Consider the following 22,178-nt stretch of genomic DNA (forward strand, 5'->3'; position numbering starts at 1 on the left):
TCAGCGCACGATGTTGCATCAAAAATCTTATGTGACGGGGCTTTAAAGCGCTGTTAGTACAAGTTTAGCTAGCAAGTTGCTAGTAGCAACTGCCCCTCTCGTCGGCGTTCCAGGATAACAATTTTCGAGTCTTGAAGCACCGAACTGAAATTAATATTTCGGGATTGAATACACTTCGTACACAACACACACCGTTGAAAATTATACATGGTGCAACTTTGCTACTTGGTGATATTACACATTGAATAATACATTTCAGTTCGTGGTGAGCATTGCATAAAAATAGTAAATTTTTGGAACACTTCGTCCAGTCAAGTGTGTCAAAGCTAGTATAATCTAAATAAAAAAAATGGCAAAAGACAATCTAACAGCAGTATTGTATGGCATTGAGGACTTGCGTCTGGTGAGTTTTTAATCAAAAAATTTACCACAAATAAATTACGACGGGACGTCAAATTGAAAAATGAAATTTAAAATAGAAGGTATGTGTCAAACGAAGTCAAGTCACAATGGTGGGCATTTTTCTAATAGCAATCCGCGACAATGTCATATTATATTAACCTCATATCTGTCTATCTGCGCATTAAATTGGTTTTGAGTTCGATTGTGATAAAAAATATCCTGCGCATTACCTATAGGAATAGGCGGCTAGATTAATTCTGCTAAGAAATTTGGTGAAATCGTTTGACAACCACGCCCTCTTTTTGACAGAACTTTCCTTTCAAGAGAATTCGAAAATACATTCAATGGGGCATAGTCATAATCAAAATAAAGTAGGTGCTAAATTTAACGTCAGTTTGCTTGACAAATTGCTCATGAGGACTTACATCAGAAACCTAACACTAACATTTGCACCTCATTCATTAAGAGAATGGTTATGCCCCAATATTCGAAAATGCAGTTAAACTCAATTAAGGTTCCTATTAAACTTTTTGGGCCACAATCCTACAGAAAATCAACCAATGAACAGCCGAAATTAGATGGGCTCGTCTGTGTTTCTATGTTATCATGAAAAGTTTATAATATAAACATATATACATAACCATATGTATATACATTAACCTGGGTCGATTTGTATGGATCGAAGTTAATCGATATCACGCCATCGATTTTTCGATAGAATTTGGGCTCAGGAAAAAAAGTTGTAAAAACGTTGGCGATAACAGTTTTTTGAAAAGAAAAAAATATTTTTTGGGTTTTGGGGAGAATTTTGGTCGAAAAATTGACTCCTTCGCCATTTTTTTTCGCAGGCTCGAAAATTATTTTTTTGGGTATACGTATTGGAACTTTTTTATCCTGAGCTCAATCCTATCGAAAAATCGATGGCGCGATATCGGTTAATAAAACGACCCAGTCTAATGTACATATAATATGTTTACATATCAACAGCTTTTAAATATTGTACATAGGGTGGATATGCCAGTAGCCGGACACTTAACTGTTTTTCTTGGTTCACAAATGACTGCTGACTATTTCTGGATCTAATAAAAATCATCCATTTAAAAAAGTCTCAATTCTTTGCAAAAACTATTGTTCTAACAAAAGGCAGAATATGGCAGTAACCGGACAGTTTTTTTGAATGCGGACAGTAAAAATCCAGTTACCGTACACTTTTTATTTAAATTAAAAGTCATTGTTTTATAACGTATTTTATATTTTTAATTTAAAATTTAGACAAAATAAATAAAAAAAGTTGAATTTTGCCCATGATTGAATAATATCAATGCACTTACATGTACGTACTAAATAATAATCAAAAATATTATTTTATTTAAATAAAGGAAAACAATAAATACAAAAAAATACTACAATAAAAAAAATTAAGTTTAGTAATGTTTCATTAATTTGAACACACTTACATACAACATTCCAAGGTATTAATTAAACATTTTAAATAAGTTAGGGTGTTTACGTTAGGGTGTGACCGAGTATTAAATACTGAGCTGAGAGCTGCTATCGTATGGTCCATTAAGCTTAATTTTTGCTGAGAGAAAGTATTATCAAAAAGGGGCGTATTTATTAATGGATTTTTCCAACTTTTATTAGAAATATTCCTTTATATATTCATTTTCTTGTTAAAAATTCACTGTAGAAGAAAAATCGCCTTGATTTAAAGTTATTTTTCGCAAAAATATAGCCTATTATATTCGTATACGGTCCTGTTAAACTTCTGTTATATAAAAGTGGGTGTGGTCTTTATCCGAAAGCGGCAAAATTTGTGTTGAGTGTTATAAGAAAAATATGCGGGCGGTGCCACGAGCATTTCCAAAAAAATTGTGTTTAATAATTTTCTTGTTTTAAATACACATTAGTTGTAAAATGACATTCATATAAAAATGTTTTTCACAAAGATATTGCTTATTACATCCGCCTAAGATATCTTCAAAAAAAGTGGAAGTGGCCTTTCACCGATTCCGTTTATTTTTTTCGGACTCATTCCTTATGAAAAGGGTAATATTATTTAGTGCAGGTCTAAAGTAGCAGCATGTTCAAATACTGGAATTGTGCGACTGGTAATAATTTCTAGTAACCGGACACTATGTCCGGACTCTGGAAAATACTTTTATTTGCCTTCCAGTATCCAGGTGCATTAACAAAAAGGTATAAATATTTTTAATGAGTTTAATTGTTATAACGCATTGTTATCAATTATTTGTAGAATAATAGTCATTTGAACCACATTTGTTATCAAGTTATGAATAAAAACTCACCTAAACCAATTGAAGAACAACTAGGAAAAAAATTCAAATATTGCACGATTTAACACATCACGTCACACACTCAAACCAAAACTGAAACAACAAATTTTCTTTTAAAACTAAATCAAAACGCAACTGGCGAAACCATTATAAATTAGTGGCTATTTTGACTGATATTTTTAAATTTTAAAATAAGTTAACCGTTTTCTTATTTAAAACGGTGAAAGTTAAAAGTCTTCGGCTTGTGAGCGGTGTCTGGTTACTGGAGTATCTACCCTATGTGTTTACATACTGTAACGAAATTAGTGCAATTCTGCTTATTTGCAACTTTCTACTAACGTTCGAATCACTAAACTGTTGAATGAATAACTCCACTACTCAATAATGCAAAATGGTATATATGTAATACTTCTATATTGCTACAAAAGGCTGGGTACATTGCCAAACATCAGAGTGCAGATGTATTGCTGTTTAAACGTTTTTGTTTTTGTATTCAATAATCGAATGTACCTAAATTTAAATTTTTTCTTGTCACACTTATGCTGCTACAATCAGAAAAATTTTATAGGCTGTCTTGTTTTAATTTCGGATTCAAAACACATTGCGAGCATTTTCTATTAGCAATATAGGAGTATTACATATGTATATGCCTTTAAGACTACTTTCATAATAACACTTCTATTGCTCGTCAGATAGCGTCTTAAATCAAACTGATTGTCGTGCCTCTACTGTTGCTGCCTTTTATACTGTCTGGTTTCCTCGTTGCATATTTCTAGGCTTTCCTATTCTAGAATTTACTAGCTAGTTATCACCTATGAAATTACCAGCTATAACTACATTTATAGCTTCTAATATGCGCGTGTATATATGAGTGATACTTCCACAAATTATTGCCTTCTTTTGTGAGCATTTCAGCTAAGATATATGCATGTGTTTGTGCGTCTCTTCTCCGCTGCTCGTATGGACATATGGGTAGACATAATGATTAATTTGTTGATGTGCATACGGGTCACTGCTTAGTATCGGCTTAGAGATGTTAGTACCCCTTAGTGTTGCTAGTATTCGTCATACTGCCCTCCACATAAGTCTGATCGTCCCGGTCAGACAAATTTCCTGATCTAAACGCCGCTAACATCTCCAAATGTACCACTCTTCTACTTCGTGGTTTCCCAAGGGTTTGTATGCGGTAGATGGTGTCACTGATCTTCTTCATAACTTTTTACGGGCCTTCCCAACTGCACCGAAATTTGGATGGAACACTTTTCTGACGGTGAGGGTTGTATAACAGTACCAAATCTCCCTCCAAGAAACCCTCCGAATTATTGTTCTCATCGTACCTGCATTTCATCTTACTACTGGATCGTTCCCTCGCACTCTGTTGTTTGGCCAATGAAGAACTACTTCGCAGAGCTTGATTGAGACGGATTGACTTTGCATCATCAGTATCGTCTTGACGTTTCACAACAGTAGTGCGCGCTGGCTTGAAACCACCCTTGCATTCTTTCTGGAAAATTCTTTCAGTCGTTTTAGTGCGTCCATTAGAGTTTGTCAATGCCAGTGTTTTTCTCGCAGGTTATTTTGGTTTTGATTTGTTTGGCCCATTCGTTCCATCAACCCTTGCCCGATCTGCTGCGTTTGACTTTTGTGGTTTTTGTCGAATCTCTTTCACCAGCACTCGATTACTGCTGAACCCTTTTACCAAACTGAAGTTAAGTGGCACATCCTGGTTCTCATAACGCATCACCCTTCTTTGCATATCCATCTTGATGTCATAGTCAACCAAGAAGTCCACTCCCAATATGACTTCATCAACGATCTCCGCCACAACGAATTTGTGTGGAACTGTGACCTTTCCAATTAAAACTTCACACATCACTTCTCCCTGGACTTGGTTATACTCGCCAGTGACCGTACGCAACCTTGCTCCAGGTAACGGTTTTACTCTCCTGTTGACCAAGTCAGATCGGATTAAGGAATGAGATGCGCCCGTATCTACAGTTAGTACACGTTCTTTGCCATCCACATTCCCTCTGACGGTAAGACTGCTCGATTTTCAAAGTTCAAAGTTTATTAATAAATTTGTACATGTGAGACTATTGTCTCTTAAGTACATCAACATTCGGTTATTTATCAACAATACAATATTTTTAATTTCTAAATTTATTTTTAATATACATTATATTTAATAAATAGATTATGAAAACTAATTCAATCAAAACACTATCAGCTATTCTATGTATGTATATTTGTATGAATGCTCAAGAAGGTCTTTGACTTGTATAGTAAAACGAAAAATAACAAGTAAGGAAGGCTAAGTTCGGGTGTAACCGAACATTACATACTCAGTTGAGAGCTATGGAGACAAAATAAGGGAAATCGCCATGTAGGAAAATGGACCTAGGGTAACCCTGGAATGTGGTTGTATGACATGTGTATCAAATGGAAGGTATTAAAGAGTATTTTAAGAGAGAGTAGGCCATAGTTCTATTGATGGACGCCATTTAGGGATATCGCCATAAAGGTGGACCAGGGCTGACTCTAGAATTTGTTTGTACGATATGGGTATCAAATGAAAGGTGTTACTGAGCATTTTAAGAGGGAGTGGGCCTTAGGTCTATCGGTGGACGCCTTTTCGAGATATCGCCATTAAGGTGGACTAGGGGTGACTCTAGAATGTGTTTGTACGATATGGGTATCAAATGAAAGGTGGTAATGATTATTTTAAAAGGGAATGGGCTTTAGTTCTATAGGTGAACGCCTTTTCGAGAAATCGCCATAAAGGTGGACCAGGGGTGACTCTAGAATATGTTTGTACGATATGGGTATCGAATGAAAGCTGTTAATGAGTATTTTGAAAAGGGGTGATCCTTAGTTCCATAGGTCGACGCCGTTTCGAGATATCGCCATATCAAACGAAAGGTGTTACTGAGCATTTTAAGAGGGAGTGGGCATGAGGTCTATAGGTGGACGCCTTTTCGAGATATCGTCATTAGGGTGGGCAGGGGTGACTCTAGAATGTGTTTGTACGATATGGGTATCAAACGAAAGGTGTTACTGAGCATTTTAAGAGGGAGTGGGCATTAGGTCTATAGGTGGACGCCTTTTCGAGAAATCGCCATTAGGGTGGGCCAGGGGTGACTCTAGAATGTTTGTACGATATGGGTATCAAACGAAAGGTGTTACTGAGCATTTTAAGAGGGAGTGGGCATTAGGTCTATAGGTGGACGCCTTTTCGAGATATCGCCATTAGGGTGGGCCAGAGGTGACTCTAGAATGTGTTTGTACGATATGGGTATCAAATGAAAGGTGGTAATGAGTATTTTAAAAGGGAGTAATCCTTAGTTCAATAGGTGGACGCCTTTTCGAGATATCGCCATAAAGGTGGACCAAGGGTGACTCTAGAATGTTTGTACGATATGGGTATCAAACGAAAGGTGTTACTGAGCATTTCAAGAGAGAGTGGGTATTAGGTCTATAGGTGGACGCCTTTTCGAGATATCGCCATTAGGGTGGGCCAGGGGTGACTCTAGAATGTTTGTACGATATGGGTATGAAACGAAAGGTGTTACTGAGCATTTTAAGAGGGAGTGGACATTAGGTCTATAGGTGGACGCCTTTTCGAGATATCGCCATTAGGGTGGGCCAGGGGTGACTCTAGAATGTTTGTACGATATGGGTATCAAACGAAAGGTGTTTCTGAGCATTTTAAGAGGGAGTGGACATTAGGTCTATAGGTGGACGCCTTTTCGAGATACCGCCATTAGGGTGGGCCAGGGATGACTCTAGAATGTTTGTACGATATGGGTATCAAACGAAAGGTGTTACTGAGCATTTTAATAGGGAGTGGGCATTAGGTCTATAGGTGGACGCCTTTTCGAGATATCGCTATTAGGGTGGGCCAGGGGTGACTCTAGAATGTTTGTACGATATGGGTATCAAACGAAAGGTGTTACTGAGCATTTTAATAGGGAGGGGGCATTAGGTCTATAGGTGGACGCCTATTCGAGATATCGCCATTAGGGTGGGCCAGGGGTGACTCTAGAATGTGTTTGTACGATATGGATATCCAATTAAAGGTATTAATGAGGGGTTTAAAAGCGAGTGGCCCTTAGATGTATATGTGAAGGCGTTCTCGGAATATCGACCAAAATGTGGACCAGGTGATCCAGAAAATCATCTGTCGGGTACTGCTAATTTATTTATATATGGAATACCACTAACAGTATTCCTGCCAAGATTCCAAGGGCTGTTGATTTCGCCTTGTAGAACTTTTTCATTTTCTTCTACTTAATATGGTAGGTGTCACACCCATTTTACAAAGTTTTTTCCAAAGTTATATTTTGCGTCAATAAACCAATCCAGTTACAATGTTTCATCCCTTTTTTCGTATTTGGTATAGAATTATGGAATTTTTTTATTTTTCGTAATTTTCGATATCGATAAAGTGGGCGTGGTTATGGTCGGATTTCGGCCATTTTTTATATCGAGATAAAGTGAGTTCAGATAAGTACGTGTGCTAAGTTTAGTAAAGATATATCGATTTTTGCTCAAGTTATTGTGTTAACGGCCGAGCGGAAGGACAGACGGTGGACTGTGTATAAAAACTGGGCGTGGCTTCAACCGATTTCGCCCTTTTTCACAGAAAACAGTTATCGTCCTAGGAGCCAATCCTCTACCAAATTTCACAAGGATTGGTTAATTTTTGTTCGACTTATGGCATTAAAAGCATCCTAGACAAATTAAATGAAAAAGGGCGGAGCCACGCCCATTTTGAAATTTTCTTTTATTTTTGTAATTTGTTGCACCACATCATTACTGGAGTTGAATGTTGGCATAATTTACTTATATGCTGTAAAGATATTAACTCTTCTTTTAAAATTTTAATTTAAAAAAATTTTTTTTTAAAAAGTGGGCGTGGTCGTTCTCCGATTTTGCTAATTTTTATTAAGCAGACATAAAGTAATAAGGGTAATGTTCCTGCCAAATTCCATCATGATATCTTTAACGACTGCCAGATTACAGCTTGCAAAACTTCTAAATTACCTTCATTTAAAAGTGGGCGGTGCCACGCCCAATGGCCAAAATTTTACTAGTTTTCTATTTTGCGTCATAAGCTCAACTCACCTACCAAGTTTCATCGCTTAATGCGTATTTGGTAATGAATTATCGCACTTTTTTGATTTTTCGAAATTTTCGATATCGAAAAATTGGGCGTGGTTATTGTCCGATATCGTTCATTTTAAATAGCGATCTGAGATGAGTGCCCAGGAACATATATACCAAATTTCATGAAGATACCTCAAAATTTACTCAAGTTATCGTGTTAACGGGCAGACGGACGGACGGACGGACGACTGTGTATAAAAACTGGGCGTGGCATTAACCGATTTCGCCTATTTTCACAGAAAACAGTTAACGTCGTAAAATCTACTCCCCTACCAAATTTCAAAAGGATCGGTTAATTTTTGTTCGACTTATGGCGTTAAAAGTATCCTAGACAAATTAAATGAAAAAGGGCGGAGCCACGCCCATTTTGAAATTTTCTTTTCTTTTTGTATTTTGTTGCACCATATCATTACTGGAGTTGAATGTTGACAGAATTTACTTATATACTGTAAAGATATTAAATTTTTTGTAAAAATTTTACTTTAAAAAAAATTTTTTTTTTAAAGTGGGCGTGGTCCTTCCCCGATTTTGCTAATTTTTATTAAGCGTACATATAGTAATAGTAGTAACGTTCCTGACGAATTTCATCATGATATCTTCAACGACTGCCAAATTACACCTTGCAGAAGTTTTAAATTACCTTCTTTTAAAAGTGGGCGGTGCCACGCCCATTGTCCAAAATTTTACTAATTTTCTATTCTGCGTCATAAGTTCAACTCACCTACCAAGTTTCGTCGCTTTATCGGTCTTTTGTAATGAATTATCGCACTTTTTCGGTTTTTCGAAATTTTCGATATCGAAAAAGTGGGCGTGGTTATAGTCCGATATCGTTCATTTTAAATAGCGATCTGAGATGAGTGCTCAGGAACCTACATACCAAATTTCATCAAGATACCTCAAAATTTACTCAAGTTATCGTGTTAACGGACGGACGGACGGACGGACGGACGGACGGACATGGCTCAATCAAATTTTTTTTCGATCCTGATTATTTTGATATATGGAAGTCTATATCTATCTCGATTCCTTTATATATGTACAACCAACCGTTATCCAATCAAACTTAATATACTCTGTGAGCTCTGCTCAACTGAGTATAAAAACAAAAATAAAAGAATGAATCCGATTAAAAAAAAAAATTAAGAAAAAGCATTATGTATGTACATTTTGCAGAAATTCAAATAAAGCCAATTTAAAGCGCCTGGTATTGCGTTCATTTTTAATGTTATTTGGTAGTGAGTTCCATAATTTGATAGCACTGACAAAGAATGTTCTGGAAGACGTAAGATACTTATAACGTGGAACAATAAGGTCGCCAGTTCTGTCTGATTTTGAAAAACATAAATTTCTAATAGGTATTCCGGTTGCCTTTTATGGATTAAATCGTGTAGGAACCCTAAATTGCGATAATTCAGAAAGCTAACCAGACTGCAGTTAACTATCTTGGAGGAAAACTCCGATATATGATCAAATTTACGCCTAGAAAATATATATCGAGCGCAGTTGTTTAAAGCCAACTGCAACTTCTTCTGTGACTCACTGTCGATATTGCCGAAAACGATCCCCCCAAAGGATATCAGTGGAACTATAAGAGTTTTCACCAATTTCAGTTTCACATTAATTAGAATTAAATCTGCTGTCTGCCACAACTTTCTTAATACGAAGTATATTTTGCTTAAAGTATAGTTTACATGGTCCTTGCATCCGAGGTGTGAGTTCAACTTAAATCCAAGGCTAGTAACCACAGACTCATAACTGATAGCAATGCCTTGCAAGGATAAAGTAGGCAATGTCGTAACTATCTGCCGGGAATACGCCAAACACATAGCCTTGGTCTTAGAAGCATTTAGATTTAATTTATTGTCATTTGCCGATGAATATATGCGCTAGAGGTCTTCATTCATTCTGCAAATCAGATCCTCTGATAGGCCAATCGGGCCAGAAAGATATACTTGGGCATCATCAGCATACAGATGTATCGATACGGTCTTGGAAATAGTGGTCATATCATTAATAAAAACAGAAAACAGAAATGGACCGAGAATGGATCCCTGTGGCACCCCAGAATCAAGGCGTTTCATCTTCGAGCAACTAGTTCCAACCACTACTTTCTGCAAGCGACCTCTAAGATCATTTTCAAGCAACCTTACGGAACTATCAGAGAATCCGTAGTATTTACTTAATTTTAGTAAAAGAATAGAGTGATCCACTGTGTCGAAAGCTTTAGAAAAATCCAAAAGTGCCAGCACAGTTAATTCACCTCTGTCATAGGCTGGGCGGATATCTTCAATAATTTTGAACATGGCAGTATTACAACTATGGAAAGCTCTTTAACCAGACTAAAATTCGCTCAGGAGCCTGTTTGTATTAAGATATTCCATAATTTAGGCAGCCGCTAATTTTTCCCAGACTTTTGACAAGACTGGCAATATACTTATGGGACGATAATCTATTGAGACAGCAGCCGACGGTTTTTTTTGCAACAGGAATGACTTTTGCTATTTACAAGCATCGGGAACGGTTGACGTTGTAATTGTAAAATTAATTATGTGAGTCAGAGTTGGCACTATGTATTGTATTATCAGTTTCAAAAACCTAAGACTAACACCATCCTCACCAACTGCTTTCGATTTAATTGCAATTATACTTCTCATGACATCGACCTCTGTTACTGCATTGAACTGAAATTCATTTATGGTGTATGAAGTAAATTTTCATCAATCTTGAAGTTCCCGTAATTTTATGTTTTGCATGACTGTAGAAAGAAATTGTTCATATCATCTGGATTTAAATCGCATCCTGAATTAAGTTTTGACCCGATACCTAGGGATCTTAAATTTTGCCACAGATTTTTAACCGGCAAATTAGTATCAAGCTTCGTTTTATAAAATTCTCTCTTAAAATTCTTAATTAGCAGTGTAGCATTATTTCTGGCTTGGCGAAAAAACTCCCAAGCTGTTTCCGTAGGGTCACGCTTCCAACGACTATATAACTTATTGCGTGCTATAATAGCCGATAAAACTTGATTCGTGAACCATGGCTGTTTCCTACTTTCAGTTTTGACTTTCTTTAGTGGAACATATTTATCAAACAAGTAAAGTACTTGCGATACAAAAAAATTAAGTTTTTGATTAATATCAGGAAGGATCCATACGCCGTTCCAATGCAAAATACTAGCCTCATATGCAAGCTCAGAAAGATTGACTGCTTTAAAATCCCTGTAGTAGAACTGTGTTCTATTTGTGCAACTTAGGGCTAGGTTATATGAAATAAACAACATGCCGTGGTCAGATAATTCGGCAAGGGAGAATTGGTCATAATGGAGCACCTCCGAACTGTTGGATGTGCACATCAAATCTAGCAAACTAGGTTTACAATTGGTTGAAAATCGCGTAGGATATTTGTTAACGACATCTAGTCCTATGGAGTTCAAATCATCCGTTAATTTTAGACATCGTGAGTCTCTATTTAGTATATCCGTGTTGAAATCACCACAAAGTAGTATATGCTCATACATGTGAGAAAATTGGGCCAATTGCGAAAATAAATTATCAAGCTTGAATGTTTTATTGGGGTTGTATACACATACAATTAAGCATTTATTAGACCTATTCCCAACTTCGATTAAAATATACTCAATAGGATCATCTACACTTGACTTAAAAATTATTTTGTGAGGAATATGTACTTTGCAGTATATGGCAACACCCCCGCCTCTGGCACCTGTTTTCCTGTCGTTCCTATTCACTTTGTAGCCATTTAATGCATACATGTTATCACCAATATCTTCTCTAAACCAGGTCTCAGTCACACATAAAATATCTATCTTTGAATCCTGCAGAATGAAGTTCATATAATCAAGCTTTGGGGTGTTAAAGCTACGAGCGTTAATGTGACAGAGCTGCAAGCCCGGATGATTTTTGCTTACAGTATTTAAGATAATTCTCAAACAATCGTTGTCAGTGCTCAAGAACTCATTCGAACTATCCATAATCATTTACGCAACTAGCACAGTTTAATTGGCTTTCAATAACAAAAATTACTAAAATCAAAACAAAGTAAAGGACATACATGTATATACATACATATAAAATAAAAAGATAAAAGGAAATAAATTTAAAGAAGATAACTAATGTGAAGCAATAACAATAAGTATATGTTTATGTAATATTATGTTTTCAGCGTTTCTTTTGCATGTTTCGCTTCGCTGACTAGCACATCAACATCATTATTGCTTTTAACTAGTTTCGCCTCTGCACTCCGCTGCACTTTCACATATACTTTGCCTCTCATACTAAAAACAGATGCAAGTACAGTTTATTTCTTTAATTGCGTTGCGTGGCGCATAACATCTCTGTTTTGCAAAGTTAAGCTCTCGTGAACATAAATTTTTCCGTAGTCAACTTCATCAATATCGGAGAGTGTTAATGCTCTCTTTTTTAATTTGCAAAATGCAGCGATAGCTTTAAGCAGATGAATTCGATCATGTGTCGTGTTTAATTTTATTATAATAGGCGCCGAAGCTGACTTGTTGTTCTGTTTGTGCGCATACGAAAAAATTGGCGTTTGCCAGGAGGCTCAATATTTATGGCACGACACAGCTTTGAGAAAATTTCGCTGATGTTTTCATCTTTAGAATATGGTATTCCCATAATAATAGTATCGGTTGAGAACGCATTTTCCTCAAATTTTTCGATCTGCTCAAGCATATCATTTGTTTCGCATTTGAGTACCTCTAATTCTGTGTATATTTTTTCTACACCAGTTATTCCTTCCTCAATTTTCGTAATTCTCTGTTTTGTGTTTGCTAACTCACCGGCAATCTCATCTATTCTCTGCATAACCCTCTCCTCCAAATTTTTCATAGATTCGTTGATTTGCCTGATTATGTTATCTTCATGTTTCTTTAATTTCTACTCCCACATATAAAGAAGCTGTTCAGATGTAGTCAGCTCAACTTGTACCTTTTTCTCTGCATTACGAGTGGTGGTCAATGTATTTGGCGAAGATAAATTAGAATTTGCTTTCAGCAGCTGTCGGTGTTGTTGCCTTTCACTTCTTTCTTTTGACATTGTAGGTTTGTATGTGATTATGCAATACGGAAGAACAGATGTAGCAGAAAATTAAACTTTAAACAAATTGACTATATTTTTCACAAGCTCAGCTCAAGCAAACCAGGTTTGTTTTTTATTTATTACAACACACGCGCACTATCTTAATACTAATTGAAGCACATATTAAGTTTTAAATTAATTTTCTACCAATTTGCGACACAGATATCACAGGACATTCAATAGCTGGATCTAGCTCTCGACCTCTACATCTTACTCTCTCTTGCTCATCAGTAGTATGGAAATACCGGTTCTAGCCCAAATGGAGAAAGGAAAATGACAAAGGAAAAGTATATACACACCGACACACATATATATACAACAAAACAATTTCGTTGTCTACTTTTAGGCGCACACGTTCTTAAGCTTAGAGCTTTCGTTTTGTGTTCTGGCTGATCCTCCGGTTCCGGTTTGTGTTCTGGCTAACTTCCGCTAGGTGGCGCATAAGAAAAAGCTTAGTGGTGTATAAGAAAAAGCTTAGAGCTTTTTACCTTTAGCAGAGCTTTGTCGTAAACATGACAGCATATAAATTATATATATATATACATATATATCAACAAACCGCAAAATACATACCGACACAGACACACCCATCCATATACATACATTTAGATAAGGGCTACTTGTCTCAATGTATATAAGTTGGACATCTTTTGAGTAAAAAAAATGAGGATCGTTAAATGGGGGGCCCTACATTTTTAAAGGGCTGCAAATTTTTAAAGGGCCGCAAATTTTTAAATGTCCCCTCATATTTCTAATGAGTCCTAGACTTCACCGGAGCCGTTTTAAAGAGTCCCATAGATATCTAATCGAGCGACTGCTCCCCAATCCCCCCCTTTTTTCTCGTCTACAAAAAGTAGCAGTTGGACACCTGTAGTACCGCCCAATCCCAACCCCCAACCCCCAACCCCCTTTTTTCTCGTCTACAAAAAGGAGTCGATGGGCACTTGTAGTACTGCCCCCCCCCCCCCCCCCCCCTTTTTTTTTTCTCGTCTGCTAAACGGACCTGTCGGGCACCCGATCAGGGCAGATTGTTAACTAAAGGTTATCTTAATATGGAACTCATGATTTTCCATTATTGAACATTTTATTTGTATGTACATCTTACACATATGATTGTACATGGGAATTTTATTAAACCACACTGATAAGAAACCTTAACCGTACAACATTGAAACATATTTATATGTATATATGTAAATAAAACTTCATGCTGTGTTTCATTTAATTAAATTCGTTATCTGAATTTTCCGTAAGTATAAAACATAGAAACCCGATCAGGGGCAGATTGAACATTTTATTTGTCTTTTTTATTAGGTTGCAAGTTCGTCTGCACATGCTGATGCTGGTCCATATATATATCCATGTGAGAATTTCAGGTTATAAAGGTTATCTTAATATTGAACTTATGACTTTTTTGGTTTTGTATTTCAATAAAACATGTTCTCACATTGATTACAACCATTTGGGCTCCTTAAACATGACGGCATATAAATTACCTTTCATAACCTTTACTTAGTTATGAAATTCTCACATGCATATATATATATATATGGACCAGCATCAGCATGTGCACACGAACTTGCAACCTAATAAAAAAGGCAAATAAAATGTTCAATCTGCCCCTGATCGGGTTTCTATGTTTTATACTTACGGAAAATTCAGATAACGAATTTAATTAAATGAAATACAGCATGAAGTTTCATTTACATATATACATATAAATATGTTTCAATGTTGTACGGTTAAGGTTTCGTATCAGTGTGGTTTAATAAAATTCCCATGTAGGTACAATCATATGTGTAAGTATGTACATACAAATAAAATGTTCAATAATGGAAAATCATGAGTTCCATATTAAGATAACCTTTAGTTAAAAATCTGCTCTGATCGGGTGCACGACAGGCCCGTTTTGCAGACGAGAAAAAAGGGGGGGCGGTACTACAAGTGCCCTTCGATTCCTTTTTGTAGACGAGAAAAAAGGGGGTTGGGGGTTGGGATTGGGCGGTACTACAAGTGTCCAACTGCTACTTTTTGTAGACGAGAAAAAAGGGGGGGATTGGGGAGCAGTCGCTCGATTAGAAATCTATGGAACTCTTTAAAACGGCTCGGGTAAAGTCTAGGACTCATTTGAAATATGAGGGGACATTTAAAAATTTGCGGCCCTCATTTAACGATCCTCATTTTTTTTTACTCAAAAGATGTCCAACTTAGGTATATACATTGAGACAAGTAGCCCTTATCTAAATGTATGTATATGGATGGGTGTGTCTGTGTCGGTATGTATTTTGCGGTTTGTTGTTATATATATAATTTACATGCTGTCATGTTTACGGCAAAGCTCTGCTAAAGGTAAAAAGCTCTAAGCTTTTTCTTATACACCACTAAGCTTTTTCTTATGCGCCACCTAGCGGAAGTTAGCCAGAACACAAACCCGAACCGGAAGATCAGCCAGAACACAAACCGAAAGCTCTAAGCTTAAGAACGTGTGCGCCTAAAAGTAGGCAACGAAATTGTTTTGTTGTATATATATGTGTGTCGGTGTGTATATACTTTTCCTTTCTCCCTTTGGGCTAGAACCGGTATTTCCATACTACTCTCATCCCCTCCAGCTTTGTTATTAAGACCACCCATGCTGTTGAAACTACTACGATCAACATTGCAATGACGTGCAATGTGACCGGGTTTCCCACATTTAAAGGATTTGATAACTCTTTCACTCCGCTTTTGCGATCCTTTCAGCGCCTCCAATATTGTGTTCACCCAGTCTGGCCTTTCCACCTCCACACGGCGTGCTTTGAACGCTGGCTTAAACAGAAGCGATGCTGTTTCCTGAATCAGAGCATGTGATACCGTTTCTGTGAATGTAGGGTTTGGGTTTGCGTATGTAGCTGGCTTTGTTTCGACGTCCCGTATGCCATTTATAAAACTCTGAATCTTTACCCTTTCAGTGTATTCCACAGGTCCGTCCGCATTTGCAAGATGAGCCAATCTTTCAATGTCTGAAGCAAACTCCTGCAAAGTCTCTCGTTAGATTTTTGGTAGCGGTTTTGCAATTCTATTTGGTAGATTTGTTTTTTATACTCGCTTCCATAACGTCTCTCGACAGCGGTCATCAATGCTTCATAGTTGTTCCGCTCTCCTTCGGGAATCGTCTGTAGGACTGCTGGCCCCTTCAATGCTACGAATAGAGCTGCCACTTTATCTTCAGCATTCCAGTTGTTCACTGCTGCAGTCTTCTCGAACTGTAGCTTAAAGACCTGGAAAGGAACAGAATCGTCTAAAGATGGAGTTTTTACCTTCGTAATGCTCGCTGGCACAGCTGGGCGGTTTAGTTGTAACTGCTCCATACGATCTTTTAACGCTTCTATCTCGGCATCAATTTTGTCCTTGAGTTGTAAAATTTTTGCATGCTGCTCTTCCAGTTTCACAAAGAGCTGCGATGATACCTGTTCCGAAATTTGTGCGGACATTTCAGATATACATGCCTCTTGCGCTTTCAGTTGAGCTGCCAAATATGTCTTCTGTCCTTCCATTTGTGATGTTATACGGGTAACTTCCCTGCTAGACAGCTATCAGTAATTTGAGGCATCAATTGACAGATATGGCTAAGGGAAATTTACATCACAGCGTAATACGCCAATTACACGGCTCAAGTATCCTTGTGCCAATTACCAATTTGCAAAAGGATTTGCCCGGTGTGTGCACTGGTTGCGCTATTTGCGCAGAGAACTGCGCTAAAATCAAAACGATTTTGATATTTACGCTTGTCTGCAAATATTGCACATGCTTTTTTCTTCGTGTGTGGTAAATCATACACAGTTTACCTGTGGTTCCTGATAATATAACATCAGTAGTTATTGCTTAAAAATGTTAATATCGAAGGCGTAAGGACCATCTCTAGCTGGTAACAGGAATTCACACAAATTCAATAATACATAATAATTTTTATACAATTAGAACACATGTTTCATTTGTTGCGCTAGTTGAAAAATGAATATTGCGCAGTCCTGCAATGAGTTGAGCTGGTCTTGCAATTAAAATATATATTTTATAAATACAATGGAAAATAAACGCTTCTGATGCGAGTTTTTCCACTTATACCGTGAATTACCAGCACTGTGGAAAATAAATAGTGATTTTTTATACAACTAGTGCCTTTTTTATACAATTAAAACACATGTTTCATTTGTTGCGCTACTTTAAAAATGAATATTGCGCAGTGTTTTTGAGCCGTGTATGTCAAAATTTTCATTTGCACAAATTTCGTCGTTTTATATTTGCGCATGGTTTTTGTGTCATGTGCTGTTATTGGCAGTTCTCAGATAGCCAGAGTCCCTCACAGTTTCGGATTTATATCCGTGAACGGTTAAGTGGATAGGAGAGTGGTAGGAAAAATTAAAAAGGGTCTAAGCAAGTTTCTATCAGGTTGTTAGAAGTGGCATGACAAACCTAATGTAAACATTTTGTATACGTGTATGCATACACATACATACCATGGTTTTCCATAGAAATAAAATGAAAAATTTATGCGAGTGTTTAGTGATGTCAAAAATTCTGTTAATGTGTTGGAGTTTCCGTCAGCTCTGTCTAGCAGGGTTAACTTTATAAACATACATACCTTGCAAAAAGTTGTACGACTAGTGCGTACGACTAGTCTCTAAAGAGAGTCTTACCATATATTTTTCATCGAGTACGATTTGACGTCAAGTAGTCCCAAACTAAGATCTTTGGAGTATCCCAATTGTACTCCAAAGATTTTAGTTTGCCAGCAGTATAAATAGGCTTTTTGATCATTATTTGCATAGTGCATTGCTAAATTGAACTCTACTGTTTCGGCTCAACGTTTCGCTAAGCACCTTAGCTTCTTCAGGAGCGAAACTAAATTTATTTAGTAATTTTTATCACAAACAAGTAATTTTATCACAACAATAACAACAACTTACTACTTTTCTACTAAACAATCTGTTTGCTTAATTCTAACCGTAATTCCTTTTAATAACTTTCTTTCATGTACATTGTTGTTGTGATAAAATTACTTCTTTGTGATAAAAATTACTAAATAAATTCAGTTTCGCTCCTGAAGAAGCTAAGGTGCTTAGCGAAACGTTGAGCCGAAATAGTGGAGTTTAATTTAGCTTTGCACTAAGCAAATAATGGTCAAAAAGGCTATTTATACTGCTGTTAAACACATAATTGTCCGGAGATCTTAATTTGCTTTCAATCAACTTGAAAATAATTGTCATCATGTATATCGCTTACCTTCCTAGGCAATTTTGGCTGTTCGGTGACAAGTCACACCAAGTTGGCCTGTTTCGCGATAACTTACGATAATTCGGCGCACTATGGGGGATAAAAACTGTCTCCACTCACTGGTGGTCTCCTCTTCATCTGCTTCAAGAGGAATTATTCCGGAGCCAGAGTGTCTGCATCCATGTCAGCACATACCTGACCTAGTCACCACAGCTTTTGGGTAAAATTCTTTGAACTATATTCACATCCGACAAGCTTATACAGCTCATCATTGAACCCCTTTTGGTATATGCCGTGGGCGTCATGGACAGGACCATAAATATTGCGGAGCAATACTATAAGTGTCTTACTGTTCTTACTTTTCTCGACAATGTTCATGATGCAGAGCCATGCATGGGGTTGAGTATGATGAGCGTGATTTTTGTTGGTGGAGGGATGGCTTTGCTTTTGTTTTTTGGCTAGAACGATTCTCCGTCTGATTTATAGGCTGACATTGTTTTCGCTATTATTGGCAGTTCTCAGATAGCCAGAGTCCCTCACAGTTTCGGATTTATATCCGTGAACGGTTAAGTGGATAGGAGTGGTAGGAAAAATTAAAAAGGGTCACGATGCAAATTGGTTGAACAAATCGCAGCATAGGGAGTTGGCTTGTGGTAAGCCTCCTTTGATTTTAATTCGCTCAGAGAGGTCCTTTCCAATCCTTACGATGCTCCTGGTTTCGCTGATCGTCATTTGGCAAGCTTTCCAGGGAGCTCAGTTGCATACATAGCAGGGCATAAGCAGCTCAATTAGCTAAAAGCATCTTTCAACTCTACAAAAAGGCGGTGCGTGTCGATATTCTTATCATGAGTCTGCTGCGGAATTTGTCGTAATGGGAAAATCTGGTGAATAGTGGATTTACCATGTGGTAAGCTGCACGGATAAGGTCCAATCAGTTCATAGAATCTTATATGCGATATGAAGTAAGCTAATTACGCTGTAATGAGCGAGGTTTGCGATAACTCTTGCAGTTTGGGCAGAGCTCATTTAAATTCCAATATGCTATTTTACTATTCTCACTGGCGCATCCTTCTCCGCTATTTTGAGATGAGATGAAAGGGCGCTTCACAACTTAATAACTTAACTATAAGTCAGTTTCCAGGCCGCTATTATCATGCGTACAGGAATTTTCCACGGAAATCTTTAATCCGCCGGATTTTTTTGTAGAGTTTTCGTAGACTTTTTTATCACCCATCATCTAAAGCAGTTCCCTTTTTTATGAGCCGCGGCAAGACGCTTCTTTACAGCCGTAAACAGCAGAACTATAAACCGAAATCTCTTTGCCTCCACAAAATCAATACAGTGGCTTCAACGTTAGGCTCCCTCCTTATGGCCCCTGTGGTAGACGTGAGAATTTCCTGTTACCCTTCTGCGCTGTTCTGCGCATGGTTTCGAAGCACACAAACCAGCCAGGAATCTTTACTTTTTCCATTAGGGGACTGGAATACTAGATATATGCCTTCAAACAAAGATGCCGTCAAGATCGTATGCGGCTTATTAGATATTGCATTGGTTGCGGTTTTTAAGTGGCGAGTCCCGGGCGTAACACCCAATTTGGGAGATTTTAGAATCTTCGATTTATAGGAATGAATTGTTTGCTCATAGGAATGAGTTATTTGTATTTTTGCAGAGTTCTGATAAAACTTATGAATTTTATATTGCTCTGAAAAAGATATTCCGATGTGAAATTAACTTTCTGTTTTCCTCTTTACCAGGAGCAACGCCCTATACCGGAGATTGCTGATGATGGTTCGTATTCACGTGAACCACTTGCAATAAGGCCCGTGGAAAATAATAGTTTTCCTTATTTATTATTTTAGAGGTACTTCTTGCTATGGACTCAGTAGGCATTTGCGGTTCTGATGTACATTACTTGGTTAATGGACGTATTGGCGATTTCATAGTTAACAAACCAATGGTTATCGGACACGAGGCAGCTGGCGTTGTAGCTAAAGTTGGCAAAAAAGTGAAACACTTAGCTGTTGGCGATCGTGTCGCTTGTGAACCCGGTGTACCCTGCCGTTACTGCGATCACTGCAAAGTTGGTAAATATAATCTCTGCCCCGATATGGTGTTTTGTGCTACCCCACCATATGATGGCAATCTCACACGGTACTTCAAACATGCTGCCGATTTCTGTTTCAAATTGCCCGATCACGTAAGCATGGAAGAGGGTGCATTACTCGAGCCCCTCTCAGTGGGGGTACATGCTTGTCGGCGCGCTGGTGTAGAACTCGGCTCGAAGGTACTTGTACTAGGTGCTGGTCCAATTGGTTTAGTTACATTGCTTACTGCAAAAGCCATGGGCGCCGAAAAGATATTAATTACAGATTTGGTACAACAACGTTTGGATGTGGCGAAAGAACTTGGTGCTACGCATACCCTACTAATAAACAAGAATGATACTGCTGAGGATGTTGTAAAGCAGGTACATGCAGTAATGGGTGCAGAACCAGATAAGTCGATCGATTGCTGCGGTGCCGAGAGTACGACGCGCGTGAGCATTTTGGTAACTTAAAAAAAAAAAAATTTGCAATTTTTAGTGCCCAGCTAATTACAATTTGACTTGCAGGGCACACGTTCAGGTGGCTGCGTCGTTATTGTGGGCATGGGTGTGGCAGAGCCAAAAATACCTCTTATGAATGCATTAGTACGCGAGGTGGACATACGCGGTGTTTTTCGTTATTGCAATGAGTAAGTTTTTATTAATTTGAAACAAGTTTTTTTTTCATTGCAATTCTAATTTTTAGTTACCCTGCTGCGCTGGCGTTAATAGCTTCGGGTAAAATAAATGCGAAACGTTTAATTACACACCACTTTGATATCACCGAGACGGCGAAGGCTTTCGAAACTGCACGTTATGGCCATGGTGGTGCTATTAAAGTAATGATACATGTACAACCTAGAGGCATAAATAATAAAGCTTGAGATATAGTTAACAATGGCGTAAGAGAGAGGTCTACAAAATAAATTTTAGATTAGCTTCTAAGATGCGAGAAATGTTATGATTTTGTCAGTCAAAATATTTTTAGTTAAAAAAATGAGAAAATAAATAAAAATAAAATAGAAGTAAAAATATAAAAGTGGAGCGCACATTACTTGGATTGGAAAGTTGGTAGGAAAGGAGATATCATTAGTCAATCAATTGCGCTCCACCATTATTTTTTTACCTTTCATAAATATATTTTCAATTTCTATGTCAAAATTTAAAAATCAAAGTTTAGCAAGAATATGCCCTTGTATAAGGAGAAATTTTTCGCTGATTTTTGTCCATTTATATAAATGAAGTGCTTAAAATTTTTTTATTTTATTTTTATTTTCTGTTGTTGTTGTTGTTGTTGTAGCGATAAGGTTGCTCCCCGAAGGCTTTGGGGAGTGTTATCGATGTGATGGTCCTTTGCCGGATACAGATCCGGTACGCTTCGGTACCACAGCACCATTAAGGTGCTAGCCCGACCATCTCGGGAACGATTTATGTGGCCACATTAAACCTTCAGGCCATCCCCTTCCTCCCAACCCCCAAGTTCCATGAGGAGCTTGGGGTCGCCAGAGCCTCGTCTGTTAGTGAAACAGGATTCGCCGCGGATAGGTGAGGTTGACAATTGGGTTTGGAGAAGCTATATATTGCGCTGGCAACCTGAAGGGTTGCGCTACACACCCCTTGAATCTGGTATTTTAGTCGCCTCTTACGACAGGCATACCTACCGCGGGTATATTCTGACCCCCTTACCAGCTGGGGTTTTTATTTTCTCCTTTTCAGTTCGAGGTAGAAAAGGCAGGTATTGCATCAGTAAGCTGTAGAAGTAGTTTTCGGGATCAGAATGTATTTGGAGGTATGGTGCACGAACTACTGCTTTATTGGATCGAACCTCCATCTTGATTCCATTAGTGAGCTTTATTAGTTTGCGCC

The 22,178-nt window shown here is 37.7% G+C and overlaps 1 protein-coding gene across 1 annotated transcript; it reads left to right on the plus strand.

Moving 5' to 3' along the window:
- The first annotated feature begins 264 nt into the window (after nucleotides 1–264).
- LOC137248939 (sorbitol dehydrogenase-like) lies at nucleotides 265–21,351 on the plus strand. The gene is made up of 5 exons (XM_067779942.1): nucleotides 265–403; nucleotides 19,984–20,017; nucleotides 20,089–20,777; nucleotides 20,841–20,962; nucleotides 21,019–21,351. The coding sequence occupies exons 1-5, from the start codon at nucleotides 350–352 to the stop codon at nucleotides 21,194–21,196; spliced, it is 1,077 nt and encodes a 358-aa protein (XP_067636043.1). The 5' UTR covers nucleotides 265–349; the 3' UTR covers nucleotides 21,197–21,351.
- The last annotated feature ends 827 nt before the right edge of the window (nucleotides 21,352–22,178 follow it).

The sequence above is a fragment of the Eurosta solidaginis genome, chromosome 1 (assembly GCF_040869045.1).
Source record: "Eurosta solidaginis isolate ZX-2024a chromosome 1, ASM4086904v1, whole genome shotgun sequence".
Lineage (NCBI taxonomy): Eukaryota > Metazoa > Arthropoda > Insecta > Diptera > Tephritidae > Eurosta > Eurosta solidaginis.